Genomic DNA, 25290 nt, shown 5'->3' with positions numbered 1-25290 from the left:
CAATCGACTCAATCTGGTAAGACCGCACCAGTATGCAACGATAGTCTCTGATTGTCTCGGGAACCAATTTCCCCACCACACAGGAGTGAGTTTGGCTATCAACCTGGCATGACGAACCATCAAATTAGGCTAGTCCAAAAGGCCAAAACAATATCCATCCGGTACCTAGTTGGCATGGTCGACTAGAAAACGGTAAAATATCGGGCAATAGATATTTGGAGGGAAAGGTATATCCGAGACGAGCATTATCTCTTCTCCCCAAATGCTAGTTTCAAAATGATAATTCGTCTACAAATTCTTCCTCAAACCCTAATTCCAAATTTCCCAGAACTACGTTCTTCACCAAAAATTCTCAAAACACCTAATAACCCTAGAAATAATAATCATAAATCTCAACTCCTTGAAGGATTTACTCCTCTCAAATCAAGAACCACATCACCTCCATTACCAACAATCATCGGTTCCGATTCAGGTCTTTTATTCCGTGAAAAACTTATCTATCTCGAGAAACTCAATATAGATTCACGAAAAGCATTAGAACAAAACCCTAATTTTCGTTCAGTTTCGTTGGATTCAATCAAATCAGTGGAGAAATGTTTGTATTCAATGGGGATTGAACGTTCTGATATGGGTAGAATCTTCAGTATGCATCCTCAACTTCTTACTTGTGATATACATACTGATTTGTACCCAGTTTTTGAATTTTTGCTTAATGATGTTAAAATTTCTTTCAGTGAGATTCGTAAATCTGTTATTCGATGCCCTAGATTGTTAATTTGTAGTGTTCGTGATCAATTAAGGCCGACTTTGTATTTTCTAAGAAGATTAGGATTTGTAGGACAAAATGCAATTTCATGTCAGACTACACTTTTGTTAGTTTCGAGTGTTGAAGATACACTTATACCCAAGCTTGATTACCTTCAGAGTGTGGGGTTTACATATAGAGAGACTATTAAAATGGTGTTAAGATCACCTGGTCTGTTAACCTTTAGTGTTGCTAACAATTTTAAGCCGAAAGTAGAGTATTTCTTGAACGAGATGGAAGGGGATTTGGGGGAGTTGAAGAAATTTCCGCAGTACTTTTCCTTTAGTTTAGAGGGAAAGATAAAGCCACGACATAGGCTTTTGGTTGAGCATGGGTTGTCACTTTCTTTACCAGAGATGTTGAAGGTTAGTGATGGGGAATTCAGTGATCGTTTGATGGAGATGAGATTGAGGACTATTAACGGGAAATTGTCTTTGTAAGTTCCAGTTATTTTCTGTACTTACACTATAAATCAATCGATGTATGTAAATTATTTGATGAACTTGACTGAATTGTTATCTGTGCGAGTTATTTGCATGTATTTTCGATTTGCTATGAAGTGCTTATCCTGTTCTGTTACCATTGTTCCTTATTGTAGATTCAGAGTAAAAATAGTTATGCTTCTTCTTTACTTGATATTGTATTATGTTCATCTATTTAACTTCTGATTTATATCTTCTACTAATCTTGTCAGTTACTGGGAACCAACCAATCTCTCTAACGGATTCCATGACTCTATGAGTATGTGTTTTCACAATTTTCACCTTCTTAATGCATGACTTCTTGATTGCTTTCTTATGGAAGTTTCCTTTAGTTATAATTTGTACAGTTATGACATAGTACTCCAGGGGTCCATTTTGCTGGCCAAAGTAATGATTCCAAATGCAATATACATGGAAATCTTTATTGACGTTGAACTTTAGCAGTCAAAGTAGGTAGATAGAATAGTTTTTGCAATTGGCAACAATCATCTGTCAACGCATGTATTATCTTTATCCTTAGCACATGTGCACTATTACGCTGTATTATGTTACTTACAATTTTTAGGCCTTTTTGTGTGCCCCCCCAACTCATGCTCTTTGCATGAGATCCTCGATCTTCTTAACTATTGATTCCGAGTTTCCGACATACAGGAAAAGAAAGAAATGTGATAGTTGGTGAAACCAGAAACCATATTATTAGCGATCCTTCTTTATATAGCCAGCTTTCTCGAACAACTTTAAATAGGTGTACTTAGTTGGCCTTAGATATTTTTGCCTTTCTATTCTGCATGACGTAACAAGATGGAAGTTGGCATTTTCTCCAACCTAGAACCATCTCCTTGTTATGAGTTACCTTGAAACATTTAAGCAATGTGCATCAACTATACGACGTACTCAAAACCTCCAATAACGACTAGGGGTTTCTATTGCTTAATACGTGGGAGCTTAACAAAATAAGAACAGGTTGAGTACCATTGGAAAGTATGGTGAGAGGTGGTCTAGGGATTGTGATGGACATAGAAATCCTTTCTATTGTTCAGCGAAAGACATCTAACCCATAAGCTAGTATAAGATATCTTACTTTGATGAATTCTCTTGAATTTGCAGACTAATCCATGTTACTCACGAAAAAATGATAATCATTTGACTAGGAGAAATATATCACAAGTTATACTCCCTCCGTCCCTAAATAGATGACCTATTTCATTAAGCAAGGGAATATTTCTAAAACTACCCTTTAATTGATTATTGTTAGTATAAAAAATATGTGTAATTTGATAGGCATGTTTATATTTGTTATGGAGGTGTTTTAAAATGCTTTCCAATGATCTAAGGTTTATGAATATCCGTGGTATAGTTTGAGAGATAAATCATTTCTAAGTTTTACTAGTTATTATCCGAAAGGGTATAACTGTACAAAATGCTTAAAAATACTCATCTCTCCTTCTTGCCTTAAGAATTGTGCAAACTTGAACTAGGTCATCTATTTAGGGACGGAGGGAGTATTCTTTAGTCAGCCTAGCCTACCAAGTTGAATTGATCTTGAACAAAGGTTCCTTTCTTGCATGATAGGCCGAAATACACCTGGCAAGTGTGTCTGTTGATCCTAGTTTTACATTCATCAATGACTGAGATGTGTAATTTAATTTATTTATTTTGTCTATTTCTATATGAACTTTTATTTATTTACATAGCGACTGAGAGTATATAGATTTTCTAGAAATAAACCTCAAACTTTTATTGATTAATAACTGAATAACCTTCCCACTTGTTTTAATTTCACTTTCATTAGCAAACCTCGTTGATCTCTGTTTTTGTAAGTTAGCTTGATTCGTGTCTCTGTATGTTACTTATACTTCTAAGTCTGCGTATATGTTTCTAGTCTTTCCCGTTACACGGTCTTTGCTTGCTGCAGTGGTTCTCAATTTCTTGTTAGTGTCTTGATATGTCTTTCTGAATGATCCTATCATCTCAGATGATTTAACTTATACTGCAGTAGTTACAGAAGATCACCGGTCACCTTTGCTAAAAAATCTCTAGCAACCCAAAATCCAAAATGAAAACTGGATATGGTACATGAATACATTTTTCATCTGTTTTTGTTGAATATTTGACGCGGAGAATGTCAAGAGTATGACTCACTCCGAATACCCTTGATTAATGGTTTTCTACTTGGTGATATTGGAAAATTTCCTGAAGGGCCAAGTAGTATCTTGTGGCATACTATGTTTGGCAGCCTTTTTGCTTTTGTAGCTTGATGTCATAGTTAGAGTACACGAATTTCATTCATGTTCTTTGGGAAAGCTGAAGAACCATTAGCTTTGCATAGATCAAATGAAAACTCGTATAGTAGGTGACAGACTTATTTTGGAGTTGCAGGTTGAGCTGTGTCATTGCTTAACGTATATTAAGGTGCATCCTTACCACAGTTATTGAGTAATTACATTAGTTATTTAGTAATGCAGAATCTAGTAAGTGGAGGTCACATGACTCGATGGAGTTTCTGAATTTAATGTTAGCATTTTCCTTTCGTGGCTGCTATAGGGGTTACTAAATTCTATGGGGCTTATCAAATCCATATAAAATATAACATTACGGGATCTTTGTATTGGTAACTTCTATGGAATTTGGTATCCCCTGTAGAAGTCTTGTTTTAAGGGAAACAAATAGAGGCATTTGAGACTGCAATTCAACAAAAGTTGTCAGTTATGAGAATTTGGGAACCGCATCTCTTGCAGTGAGATGACGGACATAAACAGATGATGAAACCAAGCAAACAAAAAAAATCAGCAGTAGATGTGTGATTGTATAGGCGTAGATGGTTTAGATAGTTTAATCATTTATTTCTTAGGTGAATTACCAACACTTGCAGCAATTTGAGATTTCGTGTATGACTCTAAATTAACTAGTAGGCTTGTGCAACTGTTCTGAGTACTCTTCTTTCTTTGTTCAAAACCTAAAACTGTATACAGGACTCCACAGTTAATTTGATAAGAAACCCAGTGCTTCCTGGGTAATGTTCAATGCAGTTATTCTGTCAATACTTAATGACAAGCTTTGACAACAATAGAAAATTGTTTCCTGTCAAAATGGTACATACTGCAGGCTTTTCTTTAGCTTGAACTCATCATTCATTAAAGTAACCTTAACCCTGGTTAAAACTTTGTGACTATTCCCCAGTTATAAAATCTTATCTCTGTTGCTCTGTATTCACATCTTTCACTACTCTCCTTTTCTGTCAAAAATTTGTTTACGCTATTACTACTGCATAACTTAATTTTTTTTGGGTGAACTAGGAGTAGGAGGTGAAAAAGGTGCTTTTTTCTATACCGTCTTTACATTTCTACCTTACTTTGTATGCATAAAGACAAAGGGAATTCAGCGATGGCAGGGTTATTGAAAGACAGGTTCCATTTGAAAGAACTTGTTCACCAGACTTAGTAGTTTGAAAGCGCACTGTAGATGCTCTGTGGTTAACGACCAAAAGAAGGGCTTGTCTCTCTGTTAGTTTTATTTTACTCTGTATGAGATGGTAAGTTTTGACAAAGTTTTTCTTTTTGTGTGCAGAACAAGGTTTAAGATCATTGAATGAAATGTAGTGTACCTAACTAGATAATAGTTCTACCAAGTTTTGTCTCAGTCAACCTGGAAATATATGGTCACCAGACATATCTGCTCTTTTGTCTTTTCTTTTAGCCCATTTGTTTCATTACAAGAATTTTTTGTGTGGATTGTGACATTGCATTAGTATGCTTTTGAGCCATACATACTTTGTGTTTAGCTAGCCGAATAGAAATCCTCAACCAACTGATTCATTTCGACCATGAAACTTGCTTGCTAGTTCATGACACATTGCTCTCATTTATCTGTGATACAGATTACTTGGTGTTTCTTTATTATAACAGTAAGTGAGCAGTGCACACTTTTTACGTTTTAGGTTAACTGAGTGAAAATCCGTCTGAAAAAACTAGCTGTCGATCATATTTATTTGATCACGAACGGAAGTATTTTTTTTTAGGGACGGGGGTATGTTAGTAAGTGGATATAAAAGGGACTCCATCCCTTCAGGCCCTTTGGTCTGCTGGCCCAATAAAATAATATGGCTTTATAAGGGTAACTTTTATGAAATAGATTGAGAGAATTTGGGCACGGCATCTCATGCAGTGAGATGACGGACATAAACCAAGAAACCAAAAAAACCCGGGAGTAGATGTGTGATTGTATTGGCGTAGATGGTTTAGATAGTTTATTCATTGATTTTTTAGGTAAATTATCAAAACTTAAGCAATGCACGATTTTGTGTATGTCTCTAAATTAAACTAGTAGGTAGGCTTGTGCAAGTGTTCTGAGTAGTCTTTTTTTTTTGTCCAAATTGTATACAGTTTGTATGTCCACAGTTTAGATACACAATGGGATTTGGAGGTGAGTGATGCTTTTTCTATGTCATTTCTCTACATCTATTGCCTGTTGGATTTTATACGACTGAATAATCTAGTAGATATTGCAGCTTGCTCTTACTATAGGCTTTCGCAGTATCCCCTAATACCAGTAATTATAAACTTTACAAGCTATTCTCAGTACGCATAAGTCCTAAAACAAAGAAACCAAACTATTATTAGCCGAGTATAGAGCCAACGAAAAATACAACCCAATACTAATACCAAACTTCATGATCTTCACTACGTTGCAGAAAACACGCAACGGAAAAGAAAAGAAAAAAACGATCTGGTTCCTTTACTTCAGTCTTCCAGGTCGCAAGACTCCCAACTCTTCCAGGTCGCAAGTCTCCGGAGTCCAGACCCCATTTGAGATCCCATGCTCTATGACTCACCATCCAATGTCCTGCAAATCCTTCGATCGACAAAAATTCTCGATCACACTTCTCACACGTGTGAACCTGACGCTGGGGCATCATTCCAGAGCTACGAACCAAATACAGGGTAGACTCCTACTGGATGTTGTAATCAGCAAGAGTACGATCATCATCCAACTGTTTACCAGCCAAAATCAAACGTTGCTGGTGCGGGGGATCTCTTCCTCTTGTTGAATTCTATACTTAAGCAATTCAATGGAGGATGAACTTGTTAGGGTACCGACCCTAAACTCGTCATAAGTCCATGGGTAGAACTTAACTCGAAAACCGGTTGACTATATGAGGGATCCCATTGACTTATAAACTATCCAATTAAGCCCCATCTACCAATGTGGGACTAAGATTCCAACATTCCACCACGCTTCCAGACCCAACGTCCTCGTTGGCCCACTCTATCGACACTGACCCGAAGGTCTCTTCCTTTTGTTGAATTCTATACTTAAGCAAGTCAATGGAGGCTGAACTTGTTAGGGTACCGACCCTAAACTCGTCATAAGTCCATGGGTAGAACTCAACTCGAAAACCGGTTGACTAGATGAGGGATCCCATTGACTTATAAACTATCCAATTAAGCCCCATCTACCAATGTGGGACTAAGGTCCCAACATTCCACCACGCTTCCAGACCCAACGTCCTCGTTGGCCCACTCTATCGACACTGACCCGAAGGTAGCCCTTTCTCTTATGGCGGCTTCACTCCCCTATCAGTATTCAATGCGGGTGACAACTACGTCCATACATAGCTGCCCCAACACTTTAATCTAGCCTATAGGTCACCCCTTCCGTAGAGCGGGCAAGGATCGTGGTGGTTGGCTCTGATACCAAATGTTAGGGTACCGACCCTAAACTCGCCGTAAGCCCATGGATAGAACTCAACTCGAAAACCGGTTAACTAGATGAGAGATCCCATTGACTTATAAACTACCCAATTATACCCCATCTACCAATATGGGACTAAGGTCCCAACAGAACTGTCGAGACCACGGATGGTAATGGTCCTGCCGGTTAAAATTTTCACAAAGATCTGCATCTTTGAGAGAGAGAGACCGAGAACACTTCACCGTATAAGAAATTCTTGATTAATTTCCAGATTGATTATAATAAACTGAACTGTTATCAGTTTATACCTTTAGATTTAGGGTTTAGACGGGCGACCCCCGTATCGGTGAGAGGCCTGGGCTAGGGACAATTACTCGTTCCTACATGTCGGTGAACTCAAAACCTGCCGTGGTGGAGTCTGTTTGTTTCTGGTACAGTGACTGTAGTAGAGTACTACAGTGTATTTTCTACTTGACAAAAATGGTTATCGGCTTTGATTGTTTTTGGATCTTATTTCATATTTGGGTAGGAATAAGTAACTATGCACGTGGGTCCTGTAACAGTATGTTAACCTATTCTCCATCTTATTTCAAGAAAAAGATTGAACGAGGCAATCAGATATTCACATCCTCCTTGTATGTGTTTCAAAAGCTGCCTACTTTACAATTGGTGACAAGAAATCTCAACAATATCAATAACAATGTGTCCTCCCTATAAGATTTAATTTTATAGATCGTTAATTAGGATCGTGAACTTCATGATTATCACACAATAATATATAAATAGAGTTTATAAAAAATACCTTATAGTGCTAATCCGTAGTACATCACCGATCATCTTAGCAGCAGCGGTAATACCTTGTGGAGGTCATGGTTTCTCCTTCTTCACCTCTTATGTTATGAATAATCAATTCCCCGAACCCAATGTCGATGGTTATTGTGTTCCTCTTATAGGTAGAAGGAGGACCAAGTTCCTAGGGTTTAGTTGTAGCAAAATCTCGACCGTCCATCAAAGAAGAGATATTAGGAAATAATCCCATAAATGGTAACCGACATAATTTAACAATATTCTATAACTAACACAATTATTATATGGCCCAAAGAAATATTTCTATGTATAGAAATATTCTTACATTCTCCCACTGGTTCTATACATAGAAATATTTCTTACATTCTCCCACTGGTTTTAAAATCTTAGGTCTGTGGGAGTAATTGATTAGAGATTTTAATCTTTTCTTAAGAGGTCTTAAAAGGCAATTGTTCATTAAGCGCATCTCCAAATGCAATTGTGCTTAAGTGATACATGAACAACTATTATTTTTGAATTGCTTAACACGCATATATACTCAAGGTTCATGTGTTTTGTTCCTTTTGTATCATATCGTGCTTTGTGCTGCGAAGCTAAGAGGATAAATTTCAGCAATGTAGAGACAAATTTTAATTCTCTAATTTTCGCAGTCATAAATATTCAAACTCAATTGTGGGACTAGCATTAATGGATTCTCCATTTATAGAATCCATACATCCACAAAACTGAAGTCTGAAAACCCAATCAACTCTAGCTGGGTTTGCTAACTAATTATAAGACATAAAAGTTAAGATAGTATCTCAGAATTCTTGATAGCTTTCCCGTAATTTGTTCTTCGATTCTTAAGGAATTTAGTTAACATATCAACAACTTGTTATAAATTTCATATCAGAATTAAGACGTAATGAAGATTAAATTTATATCTTCTATCCAACATGAAATAAAATCTGTTAAATATGTTATTATCTCAAAATTCCTCGAATATTCGATATATGCCTTATATGAAAGCTTTAGTAATCCATATGATATGTATTATCACATGGTAAGCTTCATTGATATCCTTTATTTCAAAAAATATAGAGATATGCATAAAGTCAAGATCACTACTTGTAAGTAGTATGTCTTAACATACATGACCAAGAGTATGTATTTCTCCCACTGATCTTGAGGTATATGCATAAATCTGTAATAATTTCATCCAAAACTTGAAACATTTATAGTTTTGTCGAATTTGATATACCATTATGGGAGGCTTCTAGAATTTCATACTTTGATTTCTAAAAGTTGTAGACTAAAATTTATCATTCATAAAGGCTATTTTCACATTTAAGTAATGCAACTCTTAAGTCATATTGAGCTACTAATAGTACCATGATAATTATGAATAAGTCTTTCTTTGACAAGAGAGAAAAACTTATTTATAATCGATGCATCATTTCAATAAAATCTTTGGCTGCAGTTCGGGATTTATATCATTTAGTTATGCTATTACAGTCATGCTAGGGCTGAAAGACCCACTTGCACACAACTGTTTTGTGTCGTTCATGCAACTAAATAATACCCCGGACTTGACGTTCAACAATTGATTTTATCTCACGTAGCATCAATCCATTAATCAAAATTATTATTATGCACATAATAGTTTGTGAACCAGAAACCGAGTCTTTTCCATTCCATATCAAAATGAAATAAATTCTTGTAAGCAAATCACTGAAACAACATGAACAACTTTCTTTCAATCTCTTTTGAGACCTTCTTAATGCTAGTAAATGTTGTTATCATGAAATTTGTTTATTGGCGGTAGTTTTATTATGGAATATAGGATCAAAAAATTTGTGGTCTTTCATTATCTAACATTCCGACAATGAAAAGATTCGCAATATCTGTACAAATCTTAAATAAGAGATCATTATCATGACCTATTAAACAAATATATCCACGAACTCCCACTGATTATGCCATCACTAATGAATTTATATTTTCGGTTTCAACAAATCTCATACTACGGTTAGAATATTAAATAATACCATTTGGATTATTTAGGAAAAACAATGAAACAATAATAGCTTTCAAATCCAATTTTCATTCTTGGAAATGTAAGCCTCACCTCCAACTGAACAACCATAACTTAAATGTGATCTAAACTAGGTTTTCAACCTTTCTAGTCCAAAGTGTGTCTTTGAAACTGCTTTATTGGAAATCTATTTAAATCACACAGTTGTAGAAAGAATATACATTCACAGATGTGTGGCAATTATGCATAACTCATTATGTTTATAACTATTTTCATAAAAGTATGATTTTGCCTTTTGTTATACACCATTATGCCAAGGATAAGTTGGCCTTGTGTATTGAATCAACAATTCCAAACTTTTGGGGATATTACGCGAAAGATTTAGGATATTATTCTGTTTTCTCATACCTTTCACAATATTCACCACCTTTGTCAGACTTTATGATTTTCACTTTCTCTATAATTGCCCCTCAATTTCAATAATGAATGTTCGAGAAAACATCCACAGATTGAGATTCATGATGCAATTTATAGATATACACAATAACGCGAAAACAACATCAGGCGATAAACAATTATATCTTCCAAAAATTGGACCATTAATTAAAATTCTACAAAATAATCGTAATCAACAATTAATAAGAACAAAAACTGAAAGTTATAATAGAGATAAATGACAATTAAGCTTAAAATAGTTTCATACCTTCAATAGGATTCTCCTGTGGGTAAAAACCTTATCAAGGAACAAAGTAAGACATGAAAAATATCTGTGGATATTTTACATTCTCATAATTCAACATTATGTCTGTCAAATACTACAACTAGAATCACCTGTGGGCAATTCACGTCCTAAAATGTATTAACAAACTCCAATAATTCTAAATATGCTCAACCTAATATAATGTGAATTTTAGTCACCTGTGGGTGGCTATTATTTCACATGTATATGAAACATTTAGATAACCTTAATGCTTGTTTAACGTGTGAAGAAAAACTACTTGTGAGCAGCATTGTTCTAATCGTTAAATCAAACTAAGAGGACTCAAAATATATAACACTTACCAGATAAGAGCATAGCATCACTTTGGTGATAACTAAACTATCCAGCAAACATGTACAATTGCAAATATCACACTAACTTTTCTTGTGATATTGCACAGTCCCACTCAATGATATGGACATACTTGATCTGATCATAAATTTAGTCGCTTATAAACAATAATGAGTAACCCTAAAACATCAATCACGAACATTTATTCAAAAGCATGCCATACATAAATTGTGAAAAAATATCAACACCCTATAATCAAAAAATATCCAAACATAATGAACTTTTTATTAAACCAAAATCGAGCATGAAGCAAGTCTATAAATATAATTCAATAATGAAATTTCGTTGAAGAAAAATTCTTTGATGCATCGCTCATTTAAATATGATACAAGCTTAAAGATCATGATAAATAAGAGATATATGATGAATTAATATGAAAGGCGTTAAATAGTCAGCGAATATCATTTTCAGAAATATGGAGAAATTTATCAAAAATAAAACCTCAATTTCATAGAGGATGCAATAAGTCTTGGACAACATAAGAAAAATTCTTAATACTAGGTTACTCAACTCGATAATGAGTTAATTTATGTAAATTTTCTTTTATGCACTTTTAAGAAATAACGTAAAATCATGTGCCGATTATTTAATTACCATAATGTATGATCAGATATTGTACACTTCAATGTTATCTTAAACATGTGAACTCAAATTACCTGTGGGTAATTGTTGTTCTAATACATTTAAGAAAAACAATATTATAAGCACTTGACATGATAACGATTATGACTGGAAAAATTATTTGACATCACTGTGGTGATAGCCAAACAACTCAAAAATAATGCCATAATAACTACTAAACCTTGCCTTTACGGCTTGGCGTATTCGTACTTACAATAAAATTATTATTATTGCTAAGATAAAACACTCTAGTATCACTGTGGTGATAGCTAAAGAATTATGACCTAAGAATCTTAAGCACAATAATTTTATACGTACAATTGAAATTATCATCAACATTGGGAGAAAAGTGAAACATAATGACACAAGACACCCTCAAGATTCAAATCAGTTCATATCCATAATTTTCAACTGATTTGATTTTGATGAGATAATAAAAAACACACATGAACATGAAGTGTGGGCATGATATGGGTCAAGATAGTTAGATGCCAAAAGTAATGCAATTCCATAAGAACGATTATGTTCACATAAAGGAAAAAAAATAAATATCAAACCCAATTTTATTTTATTATTGCATATGATTAGCTGACGATCATGAGTTCTAAACACAGGCTCTAGATGCCAACTATAAGATTTAATTTTATAGATCTTTAATTAGGATCATGAACTTCATGATTATCACACAATAATATACGAATAGAGTTTATAAAAAATACCTTATAGTGCTAATCCGTAGTACATCACCGATCATCTTAGCAGCAGCGGTAATACCTTGTGGAGGTCATGGTTTCTCCTTCTTCACCTCTTACGTTATGAATAATCAATTCTCCGAACCTAATATCGATGGTTATTGTGTTCCTCTTATAGGTAGAAGGAGGACCAAGTTCCTAGGGTTTAGTTGTAGCATTAAATCTCGACCGTCCATCAAAGAAGAGATATTAGGAAATAATCCCATAAATGGTAACCGACATAATTTAACAATATTCTATAATTAACACAATTATTATATGGACCAAAGAAATATTCCTATGTATAGAAATATTCTTACACTCCCTTCTCTCTTTGGCAGTACTCATTGGTTTTGTTATCTGTACGGATTTATGTTTTTTTGGGTAATGTCAGCTCCATCATCTACATATATACAGTTATTTCACCCATCTATATCTTTCGATCTGTTCATTTAGTACACTTGGATATCTTAAATTTTCTTCTCATGGTCTTTTGCAAGGCTGTTAATTGGGGGTACCATATTGCTTGGGGGTGTACCAATATACATATAGGACAAAAAACTAATTGCCTTTGGGTCGGTACACCCTCAAGCCAAATGGTACCCCCATTAGCAGTCTTGGTCTTTTGAGCTTGCTCATGTTTCAATTCAACCTCGTTGGTTATTAAAGGAAACCTATTTTGAGGCATACTAGATTTTTTTGAGGCATACTAGATAATACCAAAATAGGGTCACTAAATAAAAAACAACATCACCCCTCATCCACTATTTTTGATAATGGCATAACTACCCTTATATAATTAGTGTAAATGATTATGATTAGAATTGATTAATTATGAATTTTAAGGATTGATTAAACATTAAATTATTAGTTGTGAATTAGTAGAAAAATCAAATTTATGTGAGAGAGTTGGGATTTTTGAGAGGAAGAAGAAGAAGTGAAGAAAAAAGCTTGGGTTTTGACTTTTGAGATTTTAGTGATTAGAAGTGACCAAAATGTGTGATTCAAATCAGAGGTAAACTTCTATCGAGGTTTAATTTCCTTTTATAAGTTGAATCTGCCAAAAAAATGAATTTTTAAAACCCAGATCTGCTGACCAGATGAACAGTTCGGTTGATAACTTTTGAGCCGAACTTCACTCAGAAACTGAATCATCCACTAGGTTCAGCTTGAAAAATTGAGGTTCGGCTGGAAAATTGAGGTTCGACTGAAAATATTGTAAAGTCGCATTAGCCGAACATAGTGTTTCTCTAAATCATACATTAAGTTCGGCTCAAAATTGATATTGCAAGATCAGCCGAACTGATCTTCTGAAAACCCTAATTTCATCTTTGAAATCATATTCTACCGATCAAACAAAATAAAATCAATCAAAAACAAGATGAGTTTGTTACGCACACATTCTAAAATACACCTAAGAGCAATTGAGATTTGGATTTCGCATTCCAACGTCGCTCACTTCGATTCATGTTTCCTTTGTTTGATTAATTTCTTTATTGAATTGGAGTCCTACATGTTTAAGTTTAAAGTTTATTTTGATTTTTAATTTTAGAGGATAAGGGAACTATGACAGATTGAAATTATTTAGGGATATATAGGTAATTACACTACCTTTAGACACCCTTTATAGACCCATCCTAGATAATATAATGGATGAGTATGCCTCAAAAAAAAATGAGTATGCCTCAAAATAGGTTTCTATTAAAGTTGCAATGTGACTACATTTTGCAAGTAACTATATTAGATGGCCCATTGGCCATTGCCTAATACTCGTTTTCGTGGTAATTTGAGCGGTATCTTAGTTTCACACACACATTGAGAAAAAGTGAACTTCTTCTTAGGAGTGGGATAATTATAAAATAATACTATCTTCGTTTTTGAAAAAAGTGATATTTTCACTTTTCCAATTTGACCTATTTTTATGCTAAATTGAAAAAGTGAAAATAACGATTTCTCAGAAATGGAGGGAATATTTTCATGGGATGACTTACTTGTTAGCCTCGTTAGAGAGGGTGGAGATTAGGATAATTGCCATTTCCAATGAGCTTTATCCTTGTCTGTTGGATCCATAGACAGACATCCTCAAGGTAGGTACTGAAGATCCCAGATGATTGCCCAATCTCAATTCACGTCAAACCAAAGTTGATCACACCATTTGTATTTCTGTAGGGGAGACAGTTACCGAACATTAATCACCTTACTAGTGTTTGTTTGTCGTGAAAACTTAATTTTAGCATTTTATTGCCATAAACTGTTTTTTTTTATGCCTCCGGAAAACAACCAAAGGTTAACATCATTATTGCCATAACTGTTACAGGGGTCAGTAAATATTCCGGGGTTACGTATCAATATAAAATAAAATAATACATATCCATTATATATATAGTTTCAGGAAAAAATACTATGCTGTGATTAAAAGCTGTATCAAATTCGAATTCTAGAGTTTCTGGCCCCACCGATAATATTTAGATCAATAGGAATTATTCGTTCTTTGACACCACCAATTTTACGTATTTTCGACCCTATTTATCTCTTTTTCGCAACACATCGCTTTTAGGTTTTCTGGTTTTTCCCTTTCCGGCCTCCTCCTCTTTTCACCCGCAGTTTCTTTTCAATTCTTCCTCTATGATTTCTTTTTCTGTTTGCGCTGCAATCTGCCGTCCATGGAGAAGCATTACAGGTAAAACCGGTCTTCCTATCAAGCTTTTTTGAATTTTCTATTTTATTTGATTTGCAACGAAAATTAGGGTTCTTTCCTTTCCTCTATTTTATATCGATATTCGACTGTGTTTTGATTTCACAGATAGGGGTTTATCATTTCGCAAGTCGCAACAGGCATGACAAAACTCGAGTTTCTCACTAATGGTAACATTAGTTTTTGATTGATTCTTTTCATTCGTTTATGTAATTAAACAAATCAATCAAGAGAATTTTAACATCGGATTTCGTTGCTTATCGCGTAATGGGATAGGTGGTCAATACCAAATCTTTGTAAAATAGTTTACTTCGGGCCGGCACATGACAAAGAAGCAAAAAAGATTCTGAAACCCTAATATCATCTCTGCTCTCTCTTTTTCTTTTATTCAGTGATTTTTTTTTTTACATTCAGTTTGCTTATCGTGTTCTTATTTTCTTTCCACCTGCTTTGCAGATATTTTCATTGGAGGCTGATTAACCTCCATTGTAAATTTTCTTTTTATGTAGTTTGGTTCTTGAACCGTTTTCTTATTGAAGTATAGCATCCATTTGCGTTCACTGATTAATTAAATTAATAATAATAGCTTTTGTTTCAACATGAAGTATAGCATCCATTTGTCTGTACATTGGCCATGACCAGTCTTCGATCGCCAACTGGAAGGTGCTACTATTGTTGTTTCTTCTACTGTCATTGTTGTCTTTGAATGTTGTTTGCTTTTAATTCATGTTTAAAGCAAACAACATTAGCGATTAATGTTGTCTTTGAGCTCTACTTAGATGCAAAAACAGAAAAACAATTGCTTTAATTGTTCTCATAGCATATGATTAATATTTTCCTCAGTTAGGTAGCAATTGAGATTTATTTTTTCTTCATGTTCTTTAACATCAAAATGAAACTTCTATATTCTTTGGATATGAGTGTGTTTATTTTTCTTCCATCCAGATAATGTCATAATGAAATGCATATCTTAACTGTAACAACACGGTTTCTCAATATCTTATACCCCGTTATTTTTAATTTTTAGGTCACGGAAGATCACTCTGTAGATGAAGGTTATTCTGCAGGTAAGAATTAATCACTCTACATCTCAAGGTTTAGGATTTTTTCATTTTCATTATTTTATTTTGATTTGGGGTTTTTTAAATTTTGTTTCAGTAATCTGCCTGAGCTTCCTCTTTCTTCGTTCAGACTAGGTACTTTAAATACTGTTCTTTTGAAATGGTACTTCAAATACCTTCTTGCCTTACATTTAATTGATGAATGTAAGGTATCAGTAGAGCGCACTAATTTGATGTCGTGCAGTCCAGTAACCATGGAGAACCGAGGCTTGGATTGATCAATCATCACCTCATGTTGAAGGTAAGAATGATTACAACAACTACGAAGTTATTTGGCCCAAGGTTCGTGATGTTATTACGAATCCAGTTAAGAGCAATCTAACTGAGATGTCAACCACGCACCAACATGTTACATGCCGGTACTGTTATGCTTGATGTACCTCCTGCTTAGGGAACTGAAAGTCTTACTGGACAAAAGTTCGATCTCCTTGGATGTTTAAATTTTAGTGTCTTGAATGATCAAAATTAAGTCTCTTTGTGACCAAGAGATTTTTATTTGAGAAAGATACTGAATCTAACCACAATAATGAGTTACTCTTTGCAGAAGTCAGATTAAAGCAAATTTTCTTGAATTTATTTGCTTTCCTAAACTATCTAAAAGTGTTTTGACTGCGCCTCTCGTTTGTGTATTAGTTCATACGAAGATAATTTTTCCCCTTAGTTATATGGGACAACTAACCTGAGACCGTGCAACGCACGGGCCCATCTCTAGTTTTATTGGTAACTTCCATAGAATTTGGCAATTCATTTATTTGTCTTGTTTTTAGTCAAGAGGCATTTGAGACTCATATTTAACAAAAATACTGCTTCAATTTCAAAAGGATATGTTTGTTTTATGTGTAACTAGTAAAGACGCGCGATGCGAGTGCCATTCTGTTTCAAAAAAAAATTGAACTTTTTATTCCATAATAATCTTTCGATCAAGAATAATCATTCACACACAAATTTTACTATTTATTTATATTTTGCTTGGCATCGAGCATAGATAATAAGTAAGCTCTGAAAACTGGACAGGCGAGATTATGTTTATACATTGGGTATCATGTCCAGCTGCTCTCGCCAAGACAAAATTGAGACTCTTATATTCTTGAGTCCATTGTATTCTCGAGTCAATCCCAGCTGTTCCTTAAGTAAATTTAATTTTTACCAATATTATTGGCTTAAGCATGAGAATCCCAAAGCACGACGATATACCAAAGCCAAACTAATAAGAGACTTATGGGTTTACCCTTCAACATCTTCTTTAATGCAGTGACCTGTGAACAATGTAATCTCATTCTTCACCTATGAAGCTCCAACCTTGTGTCTTCAACATCTTGTTGCTTGGAAGATTGAAAGAGATTTCATTCCTTTAATCGACGTGTGATCTTTCCTTGATGGGTGACTTCTGAAGCTCTCCTGTAGGATCTTTAATGCCTATAACATCGATTTTTTTTTGAAAATAAATTATACTTTGTTGTGAAAAAAGATGTGAGAACTTAACTATTAAAGGCCAAGAACGTCGAAGAAGAGATTAACATGATAAGGGCCAAGTATGATGCAAACTTTTCTCATGCCTTTACCACCGCCAATCAAGATGACTTAGTTATTATTGGATAATCAACCACCAGATGACTCGCCACAATACTACTGTTCAAGCAAGAACATTACCACATACCATAATAGAAACCTTTTCTATCGCCATACATAATATACTGAAATAGTACATGATAAACACTACGAAATGGAAAATTCTAATTTAAAAAATCCAAGTAAAGAAAGCCAAAAATGCAAAACCACACCTTCAAACATGAATGCTACTTGCAAATTCAGTAATTCTGCAATATAAAGATGGGTTTTTCTTCATAGATATTTCTATCTGACTTTGAAGCAACAAACTCATACAGTTGGTTAAAACCTCATGTTAAGTGCATACTGCATATGTAGTTACACTGAGTGCAACTCACTATCATCAGCTCAAATTCGTTTCAACGGGTTATCTCGATTGACTGAGTGGGATTGACCCAGTTACGGTCTATATGTCTGGAGTTTGCAATTGTACTGATATGAGGTCTGAGATGTACTTGTGTTAAATGATTATTGCTTAAGCTGAAGGGGAGACGATGACAAATTGAAGTAACTATACTGATTTGGTGTCATACTAATGATCCATGAACTAACATAAGGGACCAATTATTGGATGCAGAACTGTATACGACAGTTTCACACATTTCAAAAGTGTTATTTAGATGGTTTAAGCAAGCACAAAAACATAAACAAAATTAAACTCGGAAATGCAGACAATGCAAACAGTACGTATGATATGGGCTTGGAACAGAGACACATTTGGTTGTCAAATCCAATGTTTTGGGCATTGAGTATAACAATGGAAAACAATACTTCAGGTTGGGGATTTCTGTAAGATAAATAATCATATATACCTGATTGCTGATTATATTGTTCCCCCATAGACAGTTCGGATTCAGCGTTGCTAATATGATCCCCAGCGAATAGGATCTTGAGCAGCTTCCTGCTACAAAACATAAAGACATACAAAGACAACTCTATAAAAGATGACCAACAAATGTCCAATACAATTCTTATCTCAAACATATTAATCAAGGTTGTGTGTCTTTAAAACTATATACAACTAAGTTGCTGCCCTGCTAAATTAGTCTGGAATGTCAAGGGAAATAAAACCCATCAAATTGAATTATAATCTGTTTGACATTTGAATTACTATTGTTTGACATTGTCACAAACAATTAAAGCTCATACACTGTGATTAGAAGATCAAAATATATGTAGCATTTTCTTACCAAGTCTTTAAAGGAATGGATATCCAATTAGCTTGCAAATTTGTTCCAGAGGAACCAAATATGTAAGGCCGGCAAAATTGAAACAAAATTTTCTTTTGATAGAAATTGTGTGAACTCAGTTGATGAAAGAATGGGAGACAATACGGAAAAATTGAAATCTTGCTGGGAAACTTGAAATTGAGTTCAATTGTTTTTGATAGAAAATTGTGTGCAGTAGATTGGGGTTTGAAGAAAGAACGGAAATGGTATCTCGACTAAATCCCCAAAATAACTAAACCCTAGCCTGGATTTCAGTTCTTCTCTATTTCGGGTGGAGATAAAAATCAATAGCGGACATGGGTGTGGCGGTGCTGCTCTTTCTGCTGGTGCTGATCATGGTGTCAGTGGTGGAATCGCGTAGGGAAGATTTCGATTGAGAAAGGAATCGTAGAGAATGGGAGAATTCTTAGTTCAGTTCGACTTTGTTTTAGAAAGAAGATAATATGTATTTGCCCCTCAGGTGAACGAAATTAACGACAAAATTCGCAGAACAACAAAAACACGGAGGGGTACTTTGGATAATTTTTGTGGCGCGGTTGAAAAGACCCCTTTTCTTTATTATAGTAAGATTGTCAAGTTTTGACTTGGAGAATCTTTGACGATGTTTCTTACCAGAAGGTGAAAGAATGGGAGACAATACGGAAAAATGGGAGAATCTTTGGACATTAGTTTTTGAAGATTTTGACGATGTTTCTTACCAGAAGGTGATGGAGAATTGGAAAGAGATGTATATTAAGCCACCAAATTTGATTTCTGATTAGCTATAGAGCATAAACTGAAAAACACAAAACCTACGAGGTTCTATCTGTTGCACGGAAGACTAGTAAAACAACCACCAAGACAAAGCAAGTAAAATTTCAAAATCTACTATTATTTTTTAGTAGAGTATGGAGCCAGTTCAAAATGCAACCCATTATTAATAAAATCATTCAAGTTCATGATCTTCATATTACGTCGCTACCTAGCACTTGCACAAAACACACAAAAAAATCATTCTGGTTCCTTTTGTCTTTCAGGCTTCCTGGTCAAAGAAATAAGTCTTCCTCGTCGTCCTCCGATTCCGACCCCAAGTTGGACTCCGAGTGGCACTCCCATACTTTATGATTCGCCACCCAATGTCCTCCAAGTCCTTGCAGCGTAAGAAATTCTTGATCACACATCTCACACGTGTAAACCCTACGCTGCTGGGTCATCGAATCACAGCTGTCGCTGCTGCTGCGACAAACCAAATACAGGGTAGACTCGTCTTGGATGTTTGTTTTTTTTGCTCGGTAAATAGATTTATATTTAGAAATGTGACGTACACAATTATTGTACGAAACCCAAGTACAAGTTACAACCCACAATGACATTTCAAAGTTGAAATGCCTGTAAGATCCCAAAATGGAAAACCCCATTACAAAGACCAAAACAGATGAATGCCTGGCCAAAACTCATATATCCAAAGAATACTCAGAAAAAATCGAGCCCAAAAAAATGAACCATTTTTTAGGGACTATGGTTTTTTTTGGGGACCATGGTCTTATTAGGCAAACCTCCCTATACTTATAAGGGGTGTCCTAAAGTTAGGTAAATACACATTTATCTTTTACTTTAATTTAAATTAAAACTAACCTAATAACTATATAAATCTAATCATATATATCTAATCTAAATGAATCTATTAACCAAAATCAAAATCAAAATCAAAAACAAAAACCGTGGGGAATCGAAATTTTTTTAGTTTTGAAAAAAAAAAATTGTTCTCTTCTTCTTCTCTCTTTCCTTGACGTTCCTCGTTCGATTGAAAAATGAGTATTCACCATCAAATAAGTTGAAAATGGAAGTTGCAGAGAGAAGTTCGGCTAGGAATTATGTGAAAAACTTTGTCGAACTAACCCAACCTAATGGAAATGATGAACATGAAGAACAGTTTGGTTATTTCGCAAACAAAATTTCCCAACCGAACCTTAGTTCGGTTATGTCGCAAAAAACATTTTCCAACCAAACAGTAATAGTTCGGTTAGTAGTAAAAAACATTTTCCAACCGAACCCTAATAGTTCGGTCAGTTGCAAAAACATTTCCCAACCGAACCTTAGTTCGGTTATTTCACAAAGATATTTCCCAACATAATAATAGTCGGTTTACGTTGCAAAAAACATTTTCTAACCGAACTAAGGGTTCGGTAAAGTCGCAAAAAATATTTCCCAACCGAAACCTAATAGTTCGGTTACTAGCAAAAAACATTTCCCAACCGAACATAATAGTCCGGTTAGTTGCAAAAAATATTTCCCAACTGAACCTTAGTTCGGTTATTTCAAAAATATTACCCAACCGAACCATAGTTCGGTTACGTCGTGAAAAACATGCAGTTCGGTTACGTCGCAAAAAATATTTTCCAACCGAACCTTTGTTCAATTTTTTTAATTTAATCTGGATTTAATCTTGCACTAATCATTTAGTTTAGTTTATTTTATTTTTTTAGTTTAATTTTTTTTTTTTGATTTAGTCTTGCACTAATCACTAATTATGTTAACCTAATGATACAACTAATCATTACAGTAACTTAATTGAAATGGGTAATTTTGATATTAATATAAACATTTAGATAAGGGGTGATCTAGATTTACTTCTAATGTTACCCAAAATAAAACAATGGTCCCAAAAAAAGGCTGGTCCCCAAAAAAAAGAACGATTTTTTGGGGACCATGGTTTTATTTTGGGTAAAGACATTAGAAGTAATTCTAGGTCACGCCATATCTAGTTATTTATCTAATACCTAATCTACCCTCTTAATTAATTTTAGGTTATGATTAGTGAATGATTTAGTTAAAAACAATTAGTGAGATTAAATTAAAAGATGAGTTTATTATTAGTTGAGTAGAATTATTGAGAGAGTAGAGTTAGAGAAGATGAAGGAGAAAAACATGGAAAATAATTTTTTTTTCCAATTCACTAAGTTTGAGTATTCAAATAATGAAAACTCATCTGATTCTTCATCTCCATCCTCTCCTAGAATATTTGTTAATCTTCAAAATGATCCGGATTTGAACTGGATTTTGAACAGTTCGGTTACTTTATATGAAGAACAAGTAACCGAACTCATCTGAAGCTGTAGTTCGGTTGCCCCGTGAGATGAACAAGTAACCGAACTCATCTGAAAGTGTAGTTCGATTACTTGTTCCAAACACGCAGGTTACCGAACTCTCTAATAATTTCTATGAGTTACAGCGTTATGTTCGGTTGGTTCTCAACTAACCGAACTTTGGTGTACAAAGTTCGGTTAGTTCGAAAACTGCATGCACTTTTGATCTAACCGAACTTTACGTAATATAAGAGTATATAAGTTTATAAAGTTCGGTTCTTTCGCAAACTTGAACCTAACAGCTAACCAACCGAACTCTGAGTTCGGTTTATACAATAAAATTGTGAAGTTACCGAACTTAACAAACAAAATAAATGTGAAGTTCCAGCGTCTATTGGCTAAGTTCGGTTACTTATTAGTTTTAAATTTTTTTGCGAACAAACCGAACTCTATTGGCTAAGTTCGGTTATTTTGGAATTCAACATAGTGGACGCAATAACACAGTTCGGTTAGACTGGATTTGTTTTTTCTTTTCGGTTCTAAGGGTGGAGTTCGGTTACTTTGTAATTTTAATTTTTTTTGCGAAACAACCGAACAGAGAGTTCGGTGACTTAGTTTTAAATCCAATAGAACCGAACTGTTCTTCGTATTCTTCATTTTCAAGAAGTTCGGTTAGTAAACTAGGGTTTTTTGGAAAATCGACCTAACCGAACATGGCTATGTAACTTCTATTAAAACCTTATTTTGATGATTTCTATTCGATTGAAGCAATCAAAATCAAATTAAAGCGAAGGGTTTGTTGGAAAATACCTCCGGAGTGGTCCCATGGCAGAATCAGGTTGCGGCTGGCGTCTTTTATACTCGATAAAATTATTATGTAACCGAACTTAATTGTGATTGCATTAATGTTGTTACATTTCTTAAATAGGCGGTGGTGGTGGTGGTGGGAGGAGGAGGTGGTGGTAATAGGTGGTTGGTGGTGGTGATAATCGGAGTTGGTGGTGGTGGTAATCGGTGGTTGGTGGTGGTGATAATCGGAGGTGGTGGTGGTGGTAATCAACGGTGGTGGGCGGTGGTGGTGGGAGGAGGTGGTGGTTATATATATAGGTGGTTATTAGGTTGGTTTTAAATTAAATTAGGCTAAGGGTAGGTTAGTCATTTCAACGTTTTAGGACATCCCTTATCACTATAAGGAAGGTGGCCTAATAAAATCATGGTCCCCTCAAAAAAATCATGGTCCCTAAAAAATCATTCAAAAATAAAGTTCAAAAAAATACCCTATAAAACACTTTGAAAGCCCAAATATCATATGGACAATGGACATAAGTCCATAAGTAAATTCCAAGTAAACTCAGTTAAGAAGCCCACGAGATAAACCCTAACAAACATTAGGTCTCAAGATTTTCATCACAGTTTGTCGTCAACCCCACTGCCTCCACTGTTGCAGCTGCCGCTTTCGCCTATCCGCTTTTGACTCGTCCTGGATGTTGCACTCACCTAGAGTACAACCCTCGTCCAACTGTTTACCAGCCAAAATCAAACGCTGCTGATCTCGGGGGATCCCTTCCTCACCTTGAATCTTGGCTTTAAGAATCGCAATGGTGTCTGAACTCTCGACACCACCTATGGTAATGGTCCTGCCGTTTAAAATTTTCACAAAGACCTGCATCTGAAGAATATGAAACCTTAGATTAGTTTTCTGAGTATATAAACTGTCGTCAATTTAAAAATGACTTTGAAGTCGATTCACAGAAAACACACAAAAAACACTGTGATTGTCTTCGAGATCGTCATTCACCTCTGACTCTGACTCCCAGTCGTGATCCCATATTTTGTGAGTCGCTACGCAATGCATTCCAAGTGCTTGAATCGACAGAAATTCTTGATCGCACTTTTCACACGTGAAAACCCGAGGATCGGTCATGAATCCCCAGCTACCAGTAGTACTCCTGCTGCGAAGAAGAACCAAATACAGGGTAGACTCCTCCAGGATGTTATAGTCGGCAAGAGTACATTCAACTGTTCACCAGTAAAAACCAAAACTTGCTGGTCTCGGGGGATCTCTTCCTCCTGTTGAATCTTAGCCTTAATAGTGGCAATGGTGTCTGAGCTCTCGACACCACCAACGGCAATTGTCTTGCCGTTTTTTAAATTTTTCACAAAGATCTGCATCAGAGAGACTGAGAGGGCGACGAAGAAAACATCACGGCCGAATAGGAAACCCTAGATTATAAACCATTGCCAGTTGTAAAACAACTTTGAAGTCTAAAATGGGTTACGAAAAATGCTTCACGCCCCCAATATTTTGTTCATATTTTGGCCCAAAAAGTTGCCCTCTATTTTAGACTATAAACCCTGTGGATAGATATGCCTTTTGCGGAGAACCCAGTGTTCCCAAATGGACTTTTAATTCCTAAATCTTGACTTAAATAGGTGCCAGGAAAAATGGTGGGGGTAATTACTTGTTTCTTTCATGGGGCGAACTCAAAAGTCAAAACCTGCATGCATGTGTAAAATCTCAGTAGTATCACGTCGCCTTGACAAACTTATTGGGTAGTCAAACGAGATTTTTATGTACTTCTATACATTTTTAGTTTGAGTGACTCCCAGAGATTCTCTGAAAATCTAGAGATTTTTAGGCTAAGCCATATGAGCTAGATTGAGCTGCTAGATTGGCCAAAAAGTGTTGCAAATCAAAAAAAAAGTGTGGTCTAAAAGTTAACACTACTTCTCTCTCCTACCAAGTGCTCGCAGTTCAACTAGCAGCGAGATTGAAACGCTGAATGATTTAGCGCTGAAAAAGTGATCTCCACGCTGAACGATTCAGCGCTAGGCGAATATTCCAGCGCATCAGCAGTGATCTCCACGCTGAACGATTCTGCGCTAGGCGAATATTCCAGGGCATCAGCGCTGAACTATTCAGCGCTTGGGCAGGCGCTGTTCTATTCAGCTCTCAAGGTTGGCGCTGCACAATTCAACGCTTGACCTTTTTTTTTTCTTACACCTCCTCCACACCACCAACGGCTAATTTTTTTTTTCAAAATTTGGTTTTCTAAATGTTTGTCAATTTGTTCCAACGGCTATGTTTGTTTCAAAATTTGAGAATTTACCAAAGTAAGGGAAATCTTCCATTACATTGCAAAACAAGGTTACAATGCTTTTCGAAGAAATTAAAAAAATACATTAAAACTTAAATAACTTAAAACATAAAAAATACATTGAAATTGAAATCCTACTTCTAAATAACTTAAATAACATTAAAAAGTACATTGAAATTGAAATCCTACTTCTAAATAACTTAAATTATTAC

At 35.2% G+C, this 25290-nt stretch overlaps 2 protein-coding genes and 2 long non-coding RNA genes across 6 annotated transcripts; 2 read left to right on the top strand and 2 right to left on the bottom strand.

Annotated features, from left to right (window-relative positions):
* Positions 1-214: 214 nt before the first annotated feature.
* On the top strand, positions 215-4843 carry LOC113333936 (transcription termination factor MTEF1, chloroplastic-like). 3 transcript variants are annotated; one of them, XM_026580298.1, is made up of 3 exons: positions 215-1241; positions 1500-1546; positions 4655-4843. In XM_026580298.1, the coding sequence occupies exons 1-3, from the start codon at positions 277-279 to the stop codon at positions 4726-4728; spliced, it is 1086 nt and encodes a 361-aa protein (XP_026436083.1). In that variant the 5' UTR covers positions 215-276; the 3' UTR covers positions 4729-4843. The 3 variants fall into 3 exon arrangements, with proteins under 3 accessions (XP_026436083.1, XP_026436082.1, XP_026436084.1); XM_026580297.1 differs by having other exon boundaries at positions 4584-4770; XM_026580299.1 differs by lacking the exons at positions 1500-1546; positions 4655-4843 and adding an exon at positions 4584-4611 and having other exon boundaries at positions 217-1241.
* Positions 4844-14810: 9967 nt separating this feature from the next.
* On the top strand, positions 14811-16668 carry LOC113333915. The gene is made up of 5 exons (XR_003352428.1): positions 14811-14942; positions 15066-15127; positions 15985-16024; positions 16116-16153; positions 16263-16668. It is a non-coding gene; the product is annotated as an uncharacterized LOC113333915 (long non-coding RNA).
* A 355-nt stretch (positions 16669-17023) lies between these two features.
* Positions 17024-19310, bottom strand: LOC113333914. Its single transcript, XR_003352427.1, has 3 exons — positions 18877-19310; positions 18499-18590; positions 17024-17494 (listed from the first exon to the last, which is right to left on the bottom strand). It is a non-coding gene; the product is annotated as an uncharacterized LOC113333914 (long non-coding RNA).
* A 4090-nt stretch (positions 19311-23400) lies between these two features.
* Positions 23401-24152, bottom strand: LOC113334045 (polyubiquitin 11-like). The gene is made up of 2 exons (XM_026580393.1): positions 23994-24152; positions 23401-23649 (listed from the first exon to the last, which is right to left on the bottom strand). Exons 1-2 carry the CDS (start codon positions 24150-24152, stop codon positions 23401-23403), a joined length of 408 nt encoding a protein of 135 aa, XP_026436178.1.
* Between the last annotated feature and the right edge of the window lie 1138 nt (positions 24153-25290).

This window comes from Papaver somniferum, unplaced genomic scaffold (assembly GCF_003573695.1).
Source record: "Papaver somniferum cultivar HN1 unplaced genomic scaffold, ASM357369v1 unplaced-scaffold_135, whole genome shotgun sequence".
In the NCBI taxonomy this organism is placed as follows: domain Eukaryota; kingdom Viridiplantae; phylum Streptophyta; class Magnoliopsida; order Ranunculales; family Papaveraceae; genus Papaver; species Papaver somniferum.
The sequence above is the reverse complement of the archived record's forward strand: the minus strand, read 5'-3'. Positions and strand labels throughout refer to the sequence as shown.